Source organism: Oncorhynchus mykiss, chromosome 10, assembly GCF_057628025.1.
Source record: "Oncorhynchus mykiss isolate SJ-2025 chromosome 10, ASM5762802v1, whole genome shotgun sequence".
NCBI classification, from domain to species: domain Eukaryota; kingdom Metazoa; phylum Chordata; class Actinopteri; order Salmoniformes; family Salmonidae; genus Oncorhynchus; species Oncorhynchus mykiss.
In genome coordinates this window covers 73068954-73083474 of record NC_143031.1, presented here as the reverse complement: position 1 = coordinate 73083474, position 14521 = coordinate 73068954, and the positions used below count along the sequence as shown (strand labels likewise).

General features: G+C 41.6%; 1 protein-coding gene across 5 annotated transcripts; it reads right to left on the bottom strand.

Annotated features, from left to right (window-relative positions):
* Positions 1–955: 955 nt before the first annotated feature.
* LOC110533211 (C-type lectin domain family 4 member E) lies at positions 956–12050 on the bottom strand. Of its 5 annotated transcripts, none has more exons than XM_090187844.1 (8): positions 11382–12050; positions 7606–7740; positions 7422–7523; positions 7105–7317; positions 6855–6997; positions 6633–6736; positions 3580–3715; positions 956–1958 (listed from the first exon to the last, which is right to left on the bottom strand). In XM_090187844.1, exons 2-8 carry the CDS (start codon positions 7688–7690, stop codon positions 1926–1928), a joined length of 816 nt encoding a protein of 271 aa, XP_090043970.1. In that variant the 5' UTR covers positions 7691–7740; positions 11382–12050; the 3' UTR covers positions 956–1925. The 5 variants fall into 5 exon arrangements, with proteins under 5 accessions (XP_090043970.1, XP_090043971.1, XP_090043972.1 ...); XM_090187845.1 differs by lacking the exon at positions 11382–12050 and adding an exon at positions 10663–11374; XM_090187846.1 differs by lacking the exon at positions 7422–7523.
* Positions 12051–14521: the final 2471 nt, after the last annotated feature.

The following is a 14521-nucleotide window of genomic DNA, read 5'->3' as shown; positions in this document are numbered from 1 at the left end:
CTCATTGAATTACATCCATGTTTTAAACATACATTTTGATGAATATGACTGGAAGAAATACATCATTGTTGTTTTGTATCTCCATATCACAAGGTAAAATGGTCAAATCTCTCACCCTGCGGTCAGTGATGTGCCATCCACCCACTTCCAGGTCTCCTCAGTAACAGTCAGTCAGACCATCCCAGGCTCTCAGGTGGAGGTTGAAGACAAATGGTCAATTGTTGAGAAAGATAAAAAACTGTCCCTTTTAATATATTTTAAAATACTGCCCACATATTAGTGTACTGATGAAAATACTTGCTCAACCTCTCTCTCTCTCTCTCTCTCTCTCTCTCTCTCTCTCTCTCTCACACCTGTTCCGCTATGCTGTTTATGATCACCAGGTCTGCCCCCCCCTCTCTCTCTCTATCTCTCTCTCTTCTCTCTCACCTCTCCCCTCCCTCTCCACCCCCTCTTTCTCTCACCTCTCTCCCTATCCCTCTCTCTCCTCTCTCTCTCTTCTCTAGCACTTCTCTCCTCCCTCTCCCCTCTCCCCTCCCTTCTTCAGTCCTCTCTCTCTCCTCCCTCTCTCTCTCTCTCTCTCTCTCTCTCTCCTCCCTCTCTCTATCTCTCTCTCTTCTCTCTCACCTCTCACCTCCCTCTCTCCCCTCTGTCTCTCTCTTCTCTCTTAACTCTCACCTCCCTCTCTCCTCTCTCTCTCTATATATATATATATTCTCTCTCACCTCTCTCTCTTCTCTCTCTTCTCTCACCTCCCTCGCTCGCTCGCTCGCTCGCTCCCTCCCTCCCTCCCTCCCTCCCTCCCTCCCTCCCTCCCTCCCTCCCTCCCTCCCTCCCTCCCTCCCTCCCTCCCTCCCTCCCTCCCTCCCTGACTCCCTCCCTACCTCCCTCCCTCCCTCCCTTCCTCCCTCCCTCCCTCCCTCTCTCTCCTCTCTCTCCTCTCTCTCTTCTCCTCTACTCTCTCACCTCTCTCTCTCTTCTCTCTCACCTCCATCTCCCTCCCTCCCTCTCTATCTCTTTCTCGCCTGTTCCTTTCTGCTGTTTATGATCACCAGGACTGCTTCTCTCTCCTCCCAGATTGTCTTCTTAGTAGAGAGGAAGTACAAAATGTAGTCAAAGTTTCTCCATCCCTTTTGAAAATGCTGCTCTGTTGTAGAGCAAAGGTGAACACATTGAGAAACAAAGCAAGTATCTTCATATTCATAAACCCACTGATATATAATTACTGTTGATTTTACTTCTAATTTATCACAGTTTATGTCTCACCTATCACAAAAAGCTTTGCCTGAATATGGCCTTTCTCTTTAGTCAGGTTGTTGTATCTGGTCTGTAGCTGGTCTCTCTCTCTAGTCATGTTGTTGTATCTGGTCTGTAACTGGTCTCTCTCTTTAGTCAGGTTGTTGTATCTGGTCTGTAACTGGTCTCTCTCTTTAGTCAGGTTGTTGTATCTGGTCTGTAACTGGTCTCTCTCTTCAGTCAGGTTGTTGTAACTGGTCTGTAACTGGTCTCTCTCGAGTCATGTTGTCGTATCTGGTCTGTAACTTGTCTCTCTCTTTAGTCAGGTTGTTGTATCTGGTCTGTAACTGGTCTCTCTTTCTAGTCATGTTGTTGTATCTGGTCTGTAACTGGTCTCTGTCTTTAGTCAGGTTGTTGTATCTGGTCTGTAGCTGGTCTCTCTATTCAGTTGTGTTGATTTTATAAAGGGAAAAACTCTGGAACAAGTTGTTCCTTTTAGTGATTTCTCTGTTATCTACACAGTATAAACACATAGTTACTAGGTAAAACAGCAGGTAAATAGGCTTAGTAACCAGCACTTCTGACAACTTGGTGATAAGCAATGAACTTGGACACAAACTCACAGTAGACAGACAGGCCTATGATCCCAGCCAGTAGAACACACAGCAGGCCCAGACACACTGCAGCAACTAGGAAGGGTCTCTTCCCTGATCAACCAGGCTCTGTGGAAAAAACAAGAGACTTTTAAGTTGTTATTTTGTGTGTGTGTGTGTGTGTGTGTGTGTGTGTGTGTGTGTGTGTGTGTGTGTGTGTGTGTGTGTGTGTGTGTGTGTGTGTGTGTGTGTGTGTGTGTGTGTGTGTGTGTGTGCGCGCGTGCGTGCGTGTTATCTGAGTGCTGGTCTCCTGGGCCATTATTAGGAGCAGTGTCTGCTGTCTCTTCTCTCTTGGTGCTGGTCTCACTGTCTCTCAGGGTGTCTATGTAGGTCTACTATACATTAAGTCTCTGCTTCTAGAATTAATGTGGTGGTCCTCCAACATGGCCACCAGGAGGTGTCGTACGTCAACTGCAAGGCCTCTGTACATGAAGTCTCTGCTTCTAGTTATATATCTGTCTCTGAATCATCTGTTTGTCTGTCTGTGTGACTACTGTAGGTGTTAACTCTAGGGAAGTATCAACAAAATGACACGGGTAGTTGTGGCTATGCTAATACAAAAATATAACAAGTTGGCATGCTGTGTCTGTGAGTGTGAGAGATTGTTCCAGTGGTTATTGTTAAACCATTTTCTGCAGAACAATATAAATCATTCCATGTCTCTACATGGTCATCTTGTCCAGAGTATATGTCAACACAGTCCTCCTGCCCAGGGAATGGGACTTGCTATTTGTGATGATGGACAGGACACTATCATACCAGGAGGATATAGATCATAGAGTGGAAGTGGAGAACAAAGACTAGTTGTTAACATATATTAAATATCATATGTAACAGCCCCAAGATAATTCAGGGAGTTTCCAGAACTCCTCCTTCCTTTCACCTTTCTGCTGATTTGGACCCTCTGTTTACTCCCAAATATACATCAACATGTTCAGTAGGTCCAGGACTACAAACATGGGTCATTATAATGTCCAGACAATAGATGTGACACTACAAACTGCTCCAAGTGGATATTGAGGGTGGGTATGCTTAACCAGTGAGGATCAACCTGATTGGTTGAGTGACAGCTGGTTGAACCACTGAAAATATCCACTTCACTTCCCTTCCCTCTTTTGGGACCCATATGGGGGAACAACAGTCAAATATGAGCATTTGATATTGTGCTTATATGTAACTTCACAACAAAGACTGACTGTTAAATATTATTAAGTAACATTGTTTGATATCTCTACTACACGCATTGATTGGTGATACAGTCACCTCCTTCCTATACAGTGTATGTAATGGTGGTTTGGTACTGTTGAGAATGTCATCACCAGGACTCAATTGGAGCATGTAAATATCTGTAGAATATATTTGAATTGGAAGTTATGTAAATGCACAAAGTCAAATGTACTGAATTCATGTTGAACCTGATGATGTGTGAAACATAACTACTGGTACACAGGAAGTTACAAACAGGAAATAAGTAGGACTTTTATTAATATGATACTTCAAACAAATACAACAATAGGTGTGTGTGTTTGTGTACGTGCATGCATGCAAGTGTTTGTGCGTGTGTGTGAATTAGGGTGTGTGCGTGAGAGAGAGAGAGCGAGAGAATGAAGGAGGAAGTTGTGTGCACTGTAGGCTACTGTATGTGTTACAGAATGTTGTCATGGTGATGTTAAAGCACTTTCTCACAAACCCAGTTGAGTTTGCTGTCACATGACAAGTCATTCCATGACGTTCGAGGACTCTGTTCTTCACGTATGTGAACACAGTCCTCCTCACCATATTCTGGTTTGCCATCACCATTATCAGGCTGATGTGGAGGCCAGTACCTACAGGGTTAAAAACAGTGGTTAATGGTTAATACCAGTACCTACAGGGTTAAAAACAGTGGTTAATGGTTAATACCAGTACCTACAGGGTTAAAAACAGTGGTTAATGGTCAATACCAGTACCTACAGGGTTAACAACAGTCAGATATCATGGTTAATACCATTACCTACAGGGTTAAAAACAGTCAGATATCATGGTTAATGCCAGTACCTACAGGGTTAACAACAGTGGTTAATGGTTAATACCAGTACCTACAGGGTTAACAACAGTCAGATATCATGGTTAAGACCAGTACCTACAGGGTTAAAAACAGTGGTTAATGGTTAATACCAGTACCTACAGGGTTAACAACAGTCAGATATCATGGTTAATACCAGTACCTACAGGGTTAAAAACAGTGGTTAATGGTTAATACCAGTACCTACAGGGTTAAAAACAGTGGTTAATGGTTAATACCAGTACCTACAGGGTTAAAAACAGTGGTTAATGGTTAATACCAGTACCTACAGGGTTAAAAACAGTCAGATATCATGGTTAATACCAGTACCTACAGGGTTAAAAACAGTCAGATATCATGGTTAATACCAGTACCTACAGGGTGAACAACAGTCAGATATCACTGTGGTCAGTGTTATTATAGCAGTAGTATATTACCTTGGGGTGGTCAGTGTTATTATAACAGTAGTATATTACCTTGGGGTGGTCAGTGTTATTATAGCAGTAGTATATTACCTTGGGGTGGTCAGTGTTATTATAACAGTAGTATATTACCTTGGGGTGGTCAGTGTTATTATAACAGTAATATATTACCTTGGGTTGGTCAGTGTTATTATAACAGTAATATATTACCTTGGGGTGGTCAGTGTTATTATAACAGTAGTATATTACCTTGGGGTGGTCAGTGTTATTATAACAGTAATATATTACCTTGGGGTGGTCAGTGTTATTATAACAGTAATATATTACCTTGGGGTGGTCAGTGTTATTACAGCAGTAGTATATTACCTTGGGGTGGTCAGTGTTATTAGAGCAGTAGTATATTACCTTGGGGTGGTCAGTGTTATTACAGCAGTAGTATATTACCTTGGGGTGGTCAGTGTTATTAGAGCAGTAGTATATTACCTTGGGGTGGTCAGTGTTATTTGAGCAGTAGTATATTACCTTGGGTTGGTCAGTGTTATTATAACAGTAATATATTACCTTGGGGTGGTCAGTGTTATTATAACAGTAGTATATTACCTTGGGGTGGTCAGTGTTATTATAACAGTAATATATTACCTTGGGTTGGTCAGTGTTATTAGAGCAGTAGTATATTACCTTGGGGTGGTCAGTGTTATTATAACAGTAGTGTATTACCTTGGGTTGGTCAGTGTTATTATAACAGTAGTATACTACCTTGGGTTGGTCAGTGTTATTATAACAGTAGTATATTACCTTGGGGTGGTCAGTGTTATTATAACAGTAATATATTACCTTGGGTTGGTCAGTGTTATTATAACAGTAGTATATTACCTTGGGTTGGTCAGTGTTATTAGAGCAGTAGTATATTACCTTGGGTTGGTCAGTGTTATTATAACAGTAGTATATTACCTTGGGTTGGTCAGTGTTATTAGAGCAGTAGTATATTACCTTGGGTTGGTCAGTGTTATTATAACAGTAGTCTCTTACCTTGGGTTGGTCAGTGTTATTATAACAGTAATATATTACCTTGGAGGGGTCAGTGTTATTATAACAGTAGTATATTACCTTGGGTTGGTCAGTGTTATTATAACAGTAGTATATTACCTTGGGTTGGTCAGTGTTATTATAACAGTAGTCTCTTACCTTGGGTTGGTCAGTGTTATTATAACAGTAATATATTACCTTGGAGGGGTCAGTGTTATTATAACAGTAGTATATTACCTTGGGTTGGTCAGTGTTATTATAACAGTAATATATTACCTTGGGGTGGTCAGTGTTATTATAACAGTAGTATATTACCTTGGGTTGGTCAGTGTTATTAGAGCAGTAGTATATTACCTTGGGTTGGTCAGTGTTATTATAACAGTAGTCTCTTACCTTGGGTTGGTCAGTGTTATTATAACAGTAGTATATTACCTTGGGGTGGTCAGTGTTATTATAACAGTAGTATATTACCTTGGGGTGGTCAGTGTTATTATAACAGTAGTATATTACCTTGGGTTGGTCAGTGTTATTATAACAGTAGTGTATTACCTTGGGGTGGTCAGTGTTATTATAACAGTAATATATTACCTTGGGTTGGTCAGTGTTATTATAACAGTAGTATATTACCTTGGGGTGGTCAGTGTTATTATAACAGTAGTATATTACCTTGGGGTGGTCAGTGTTATTATAACAGTAATATATTACCTTGGGTTGGTCAGTGTTATTATAACAGTAGTATATTACCTTGGGGTGGTCAGTGTTATTATAACAGTAGTATATTACCTTGGGGTGGTCAGTGTTATTATAACAGTAATATATTACCTTGGGGTGGTCAGTGTTATTATAACAGTAGTATATTACATTGGGGTGGTCAGTGTTATTAGAGCAGTAGTATATTACCTTGGGGTGGTCAGTGTTATTATAACAGTAGTATATTACCTTGGGGTGGTCAGTGTTATTATAACAGTAGTATATTACCTTGGGGTGGTCAGTGTTATTATAACAGTAGTATATTACCTTGGGTTGGTCAGTGTTATTATAACAGTAGTATATTACCTTGGGTTGGTCAGTGTTATTATAACAGTAATATATTACCTTGGGGTGGTCAGTGTTATTAGAGCAGTAGTATATTACCTTGGGGTGGTCAGTGTTATTATAACAGTAGTATATTACCTTGGGTTGGTCAGTGTTATTATAACAGTAATATATTACCTTGGGGTGGTCAGTGTTATTAGAGCAGTAGTATATTACCTTGGGGTCGTCAGTGGGGTGCCGTCCACCCATATCAAGTTCCCCTCAGTAACAGAGTCAGTCAGACCAATCCAGACTCCCTTGTTGAGGTTGAAGAGAAACTCCTGTTGTTGAGAAAGATAAATATATTTGATCATATCTACCCACTGTACACCCATATCCTCTCTCTCTCTCTCTCTCTCTCTCGCTCTCTCTCTCTCTCTCTCTCTCTCTCTCTCTCACCTGTTCCTTATCACTGTTTATGATCACCAGGTCTGCTCCTCTCTCCAGACAGTCCTTTCTGCTCTCATTCCAGGTTTTAGTCTCAGTAGACAGGAAGTACCAACTGGATTCAAACTTCTGCCAGCCTTCAGGACAGGTTTGTTCTTCAAGATGAAAACATGAATTTCCTTCAACTTATCACGATGTACACTTAATGAAAAAATACAGACACACGATAATAATAATAATTTATTACTGTAGGTTTACTCACTGAGATTGGTAAGCCTCCCGCTAAGAAAAAGTCTGTCAGAATGTAGCTGGTCTCTCTCTTTAGTCAGGGTGTTGTAACTGGTCTGTAGCTGTTCTCTCTCTTTAGTCAGGGTGTTGTAACTGGTCTGTAGCTGGTCTCTCTCTTTAGTCAGGGTGTTGTAACTGGTCTGTAGCTGGTCTCTCTGTGTTGAGTTGTGATTATCAATGACTCCATCTGTAAAAGGGAAAGGTTTATCAAACATGTAACTAAAACACCATTGATGATTAAGTATAATTAAGTAGGCTCCTTAATTCTCAGTGACAACATACTAAACTTACAGTAGACAGACAGGCCTATGATCCCAGCCAGTAGGAGAACACACAGCAGCCCCAGACACACTGCAGCAACTCCAGAGGGTCTCTTCCACCACTGAACATGTACTGAATTACAAATGATTAAAGTAAGTGTGTGCGTGTGCGTGTGCGTGTGCGTGTGCGTGTGCGTGTGCGTATGGAATCTTACCTGAAGCAACAACTCCATGTCTTGGACTGGGCTTGAAGGCTCTTACGTTGGCATATAATTTTCCATCAATGTCTGTGTTCTTCATTGTATCAGGCTCGTCTTCTTCAAATCCATCTGGGATTTCATAGACTCCCTCTGACATAATTAAACAGTTGGTGTGAAATGCAGTAACTTCTACTTCTAACCTCAACTCTGTGTCTTGTCCCTGCACTGTCCTGCGTCTGTGTAACTAATGGTAATGTCACTATTTTTTAAACTGTCAACCACAGTGAAGGGGAAACTGTCAAATCCACACAACATTGGCCACCATGTGACTTGTTCCAGCTTTAGTTTCTAATCAGTGAAAAAAAAACATTATGTATGTGTGAATTGACAGGGACCCAACATTGGATCTGCTAAAATAAATTGGGATCCTGTTAATTGACATATACACTACATATATCCTGACTGAGTTTACAGCACCCCCAGCCTTCAAATGGAGAACACATTATGAATCTCACTCTGTGACTGGTGGTGTAGGGGGAAGTTGTCCCTAGACACTGATCTTAGGTCAGTTTTGCATTTCCACAACAAATGGTTAAGGTTAGGTTTGGGGGAAGGAAAGCTGATCCTAGATCTGTGTGATCCTGATCCTAGATCTGCCAAGGAGTGTGAATGGCAACAATGATCATATCAGGGTCTTTGTCCTATCTATGCTGACTGTGAAGATTTCATCAGAATGAAAAATAGAAGTTCTGACAATATCTCCATAGATTCAGTTTGAGATTTAATAGAATAGTAAATATAATGAAAACACTTCACATGTTTTATGACAAGAAGTTCATATCTCCACCCTGTCTTTCAGTACAACATAACAAATACATACTAGTTACATCTAATGACACAACTCTCTCTGCACAGATTCCATTGTTCCACATGACATCTACCTACATGAACTATTATACAGCTCTACTCTATTCCACAGGAGGAGAGAAAGCATCACACAGATCCTTAGATACAGGGACAGAGTGAAATGTGGCCCTCTGGTGGACGTAGTACTAACTACAGGTACAGCTGTAGTGTTGGTGACAGAGACCTGGGAGGATGTAGTACTAACTACAGGTACAGCTGTAGTGTTGGTGACAGAGACCTGGGTGGATGTAGTACTAACTACAGGTACAGCTGTAGTGTTGGTGACAGAGACCTGGGTGGATGTAGCACGAAATACAGGTACAGCTGTAGTGTTGGTGACAGAGACCTGGTTGGATGTAGTACTAACTACAGGTACAGCTGTAGTGTTGGTGACAGAGACCTGGGTGGATGTAGTACTAGCTACAGCTACAGCTGTAGTGTTGGTGACAGAGACCTGGGTGGATGTAGTACTAACTACAGGTACAGCTGTAGTGTTGGTGACAGAGACCTGGGTGGATGTAGTACTAACTACAGGTACAGCTGTAGTGTTGGTGACAGAGACCTGGGTGGATGTAGTACTAACTACAGGTACAGCTGTAGTGTTGGTGACAGAGACTTGGGTGGATGTAGTACTAACTACAGGTACAGCTGTAGTGTTGGTGACAGAGACCTGGGTGGATGTAGTACTAACTACAGGTACAGCTGTAGTGTTGGTGACAGAGACCTGGGTGGATGTAGTACTAACTACAGGTACAGCTGTAGTGTTGGTGACAGAGGCCTGGGTGGATGTAGTACTAACTACAGGTACAGCTGTAGTGTTGGTGACAGAGACCTGGGTTGATGTAGTACTAACTACAGGTACAGCTGTAGTGTTGGTGACAGAGACTTGGGTGGATGTAGTACTAACTACAGGTACAGCTGTAGTGTTGGTGACAGAGACCTGGGTGGATGTAGTACTAACTACAGGTACAGCTGTAGTGTTGGTGACAGAGACCTGGGTGGATGTAGTACTAACTACAGGTACAGCTGTAGTGTTGGTGACAGAGGCCTGGGTGGATGTAGTACTAACTACAGGTACAGCTGTAGTGTTGGTGACAGAGACCTGGGTGGATGTAGTACTAACTACAGGTACAGCTGTAGTGTTGGTGACAGAGACCTGGGTGGATGTAGTACTAACTACAGGTACAGCTGTAGTGTTGGTGACAGAGACCTGGGTGGATGTAGTACTAACTACAGGTACAGCTGTAGTGTTGGTGACAGAGCCCTGGGTTGATGTAGTACTAACTACAGGTACAGCTGTAGTGTTGGTGACTGAGACCTGGGTGGATGTAGTACTAACTACAGGTACAGCTGTAGTGTTGGTGACAGATACTGGGTGGATGTAGTACTAACTACAGGTACAGCTGTAGTGTTGGTGACAGAGACCTGGGTGGATGTAGTACTAACTACAGGTACAGCTGTAGTGTTGGTGACAGAGACCTGGGTGGATGTAGTACTAACTACAGGTACAGCTGTAGTGTTGGTGACAGAGACCTGGGTGGATGTAGTACTAACTACAGGTACAGCTGTAGTGTTTTTGACAGAGACCTGGTTGGATGTAGTACTAACTACAGATACAGCTGTAGTGTTGGTGACAGAGACCTGGGTGGATGTAGTACTAACTACAGGTACAGCCGCAATGCGGAACATATCCCAATCCACTTGATTGAAGCAGTCTTGAAGCGTGTCATAATTAACTAGGAAATAGGGGCACCAAGGAAAGTATTCAGATTACAAAGTTATAATTTCCCAATATAACCTTTCAGATATTTTCATATCTGATCAATAGCCTTCTGATTAATTAATTATTTGTTTTACCTCACGTTAGTCTCATTCCAAACGTAGTAAATTGATGGTTATCTGCACGAATCCAGTCTTCACTATGAGTTATCCATACATCAATTGTCTTAAATCATTTATTTATTACTAACTAAGTAATTCACTGAAATGCATAAACAAACAGTAAATATGGTTACATGAAATGATAGAATGTGCCCTAGTGGGCTGAACTGGCATGGCAGCTTGTTAGACAAGGGAGCAGAGTTAATTATAACAATTAAAATGCTAATCCCTTACACATGAACGCTCACTCATTTGGGAACAATTGCAATCAATATATATATTTACGCTTAATGTGTCATCTTGATCGCTGGTGAAAAGTCTTTCTTTTGTAGAATTCTCCGTCTCTCCCTCTCTCACTCTGTCTTGGTTAGAGGGGATAGTTCAAAGTGACATTCGTTATAGAATGGATGTTTCGGCGGTTGTCGTTCTTCGCGTTCACTGATGCCGAATTCCTAGCTGCAGACTAGTAATTAGTATCAAAGACTTGTTCTCATTCTGTCTGCATCGATATTCTAAGAGTTTAACCACGTGGTATGGTTAAAAGATTCAGCAATGGTCTACACCTTTAGCCCTCTCGTAATTGAGGTAAGCTTGGTCTACAACCTTAGTCCTCCCCTAATGGAGAAAAACATGGTCTGGTGATAATTTCTCAAAGTGGGGTTTTATCCAGAATGGCAGAAAAGGCTGTCCCAGGATGTCTGACCCTAACTGGCCTAGGGGGAGTCCTCTGATTTAGTTCAAATCAAAAGGGAATTGTATTTTTCTTCATTAAACAGTCCACAATCATATTACACCATTATTCAAACAGTATCATCCTCACTCATTCATCTTATACAACAATTAGATGTAAACCTCTTATCTGAGGCTATTATATAAACAGCATTATGGTAATGTGGCCACACCGTTTCTCATGAGCTTCCCAAAATGTGACAAACGCACCAGTTCGTAGCTGGATTCTTCTCCGATCTTTTACACTTTCTCTGGAACATGAAATGTGTTCTTACCTCAAGTTCTGTGAGGTGGAAGGATTTCCTTTGTCCTCTGTGAAAGTTTACCCTCTCTCTAATACTGTGTGTCCAGGAGGCAGGGTCTTCCTTCTGGTTGTAGAAGCAGAGAGCGGGGGATGGTGCTCGCTGTACTCAAAGAGGGCAACGTCATGACAACACTTTGAGAAACTTAGTAACAAAGCTTTGCCTGAAGATGGCCTCTCCTCAGTCGGTCAGGTTGTTGTAACTGGTCTATAACAGAGGAGGAACTTCGCTGCTGTACACAGATAACATCTGAATTTGGACCTTGTTGTGAAAGTCTGATATTGTCACGCCCTGATCTGTTTCACCTGTCCTTGTGATTGTCTCCACCCCCTCAAAGTGTCACTTATTTTCCCCAGTGTATTTATCCCCGTGTTTCCTGTCTCTCTGTGCCAGTTGGTCTTGTCTGTTTCAAGTCAACCAGCATGTTTTCCCGTGCTCCTGTTTTTGATATTCACTCTTTTGCTAGTCCTCCTGTTAGTTTTGACCCTTGCCTGTTTTCTGGACTCTGTACCCGCCTGCCTGACCAGCCTGCCTGCCCTGAGCTCGAGCCTGCCTGCCACTCTGTACCTCTTGAACTCTGATCTGGTTTTGATATTTTGACTGTCCATGAATATTCTCTTGCCTACCCCTTTTGGAACTAATAAATATCAAACACTCAAACCATCTGCCTCCCGTGTCTGCATGTGGGTCTGGCCCTGAGCCCTTATAGATATAGTGTAATTAGATAGCAATACACTCACAGACTAGTGGCTTTCATGGCTTTCATTAGCATTTGTTTGTTTTGTGTGTGTGTGTGTGTGTGTGTGTGTGTGTGTGTGTGTGTGTGTGTGTGTGTGTGTGTCCTCTCAGTACTGTTCTGCCCTCTGTGTGTCCAGTTCATACTGTTTAAAGTATCCAATCCCATTCAATCAGGAAGCTGGTAAACCTTGTTAAAGAACATTGTTCCTTTATTTATTAATTTGTAACTTTGTTATTCTTATTATTAAAGTCATAAACACAGGTTAATAATTTGTCCCACCTTTTTTTTACTAAGCATAAGCCTACTGCAAATCACATGACATGTTTCTAACAAAAGGAATGAAGAAGCATTTTACAGAGTACAGTATGTCTACATACACTCAGCCAAACAGATTCATCTCCTCATTTCAACCCTAATACAGGAGAAGGTCCAAGGTCACTCCCCTAGGATTGTATTCTCCAACAGTAGGTTATTGTTTCACCACTTTCTCACAGATCCAGTTTAATGTCTTTACTTGGTCATCTTGTCCATAGTAAATCTCAACACAGTCCTCCTGCACTCTATCATCAGGCTGTCCTTTCCCCCAGTACCTAAACAACACAGAGAACCAGACAGTCAGACACTGTGGTACAAACATCCTCCTCAATAATGTACACAGTCCTATGTGTTCTCAGTTTTACAGACACACTCTGTAAGATGATCAGACCATTATCAAGAATGGACCATCAATACATTTTTTATTTTACTCTTTCAATTACATTTTCATTTATAAATATTACCTGCTATCTATAATACATCTATAGATCTCATTAAATTACATTCATTATTTTTAAACACACATTTTGATGAATATGATTGGAAGCAATACATCATTGTTGTTTTGTATCTCCATATCACAAGGTAAAATGGTAAAATCTGTCACCCTGTGGTCAGTGATGTGCCATCCACCCACTTCCAGACCTCCTCAGTAACAGAGTCAGTCAGACCAATCCAGGCTCTCATGTGGAGGTTGAAGACAAATGTATGTTTTTGAGAAAGATAAAAACTTTTAACATATTTCAACCCACATATTAGTGTACTGATGAAAATATTTGCTCAACCTCTCTCTCTGTCACCACTTCCACCGAAGTCTGTCCCTCTCCTTGTTCGGGTGGCGTTCAGCAGTCGACGTCATCAGTCTTCTAGTCATCGCATCTCCACCTTTCATTTTCCATTTGTTTTGTCTTGTTTTCCCGCACACCTGGTTCACATTCCCTCATCAGACTTAATGTATATTACCCTCTGTTTCCCCCATGTCTGTGTGTGGAATTGTTCTTTGTCTAGGGTGTTACGCTACAGGCTGACTTGCGCTAGATTTGTTTCAAACCTTGGTTTGTTTGTTTTGTTTATCCGGTTCATGTTACCGTGGTTGTGCTTTGTGCTGCCTCCACTGTGCCTTTGGGCCAGGGTGTATATTAAAGTTCTCCTGTTATCACCCATCTCTGCTCTTCTGCACCTGACTTCCTGGCAATCAGTCACTCACCCCTTCTCTCTCTCTCTCTGTGTCTCTGACTCTCTCTCTGTCTCTGTCTCTCTCTCTGTCTCTGTCTCTCTCTCTCTCGCCTGTTCCTCTCTCCAGGCAGTCCTGTCTGCTCTCCTCCCAGTTTTTCTTCTCAGAAGACAGGAAGTACAAACTGGAGTCAAAGTATCTCCATCCTTTCTGACATTGCTGCTCTGTTGAAGAGCAAAGTTGAACACATTGAGAAACTTAGCCAGTATCTTTATACTCATAAACCCATTGATATATAACTACTGTTGATTTGACTTCTATTTTATCACAGTTTATATCTCACCTGTCACAAAAACCTTAGCTTGTATTTGTCCTTTCTCATCAGTATTGTATCTGGTCTTTAGCCGGTATCTGTCTTTAGTCAAATTGTTGTATTTGGTCTGTAGCTGGTCTCTCTCTGCAGTTGCGTTTGTCTTATAAAGGGAAAATCTCTGGAACAAGTTGATCCTTTTATCATCAGAATCTTTGATGGCTCTGTTATCTACAAAGTATAAACACACAGTTACTAGGTAAGGTGGTAGGTAGACTGGCAGGTAGGAGAGTTAGGCTGACAAGGTAAAGATCTGCCATTCTGCCCCGTAACAAGGCAGTTAACCCTCTGTTCCCTGGGTGCCAATGATGTTGATTACGGCAGCTCCCTTCACCTCTGATTCAGAGAGGTTGGGTTAAATGCAGAAGAGAACAACTGACTCTAGGTATCCCACTTCCTTTTTTATTTGTTTTAACACCAGGTAAATAGGCCTAGTAACCAGCACTTCTTACAACTAGGTGATAAGCAATTCACTTGGATACCTGAGCGCTGGTCTCCTGATCCATTATCAGGGG

Coding starts and splice junctions, on each gene's coding strand:
- LOC110533211 (XM_090187841.1), bottom strand. CDS start 7,747: ATGTCAGAGGGAGTCTATGAAATCCCAGATGGATTTGAAGAAGACGAG. Junction 7,318..7,421: donor CATAGGCCTGTCTGTCTACT/GTAAGTTTAGTA, acceptor TCCCTTTTACAG/ATGGAGTCATTGATAATCAC. Junction 6,998..7,104: donor CGGGAGGCTTACCAATCTCA/GTGAGTAAACCT, acceptor TTCATCTTGAAG/AACAAACCTGTCCTGAAGGC.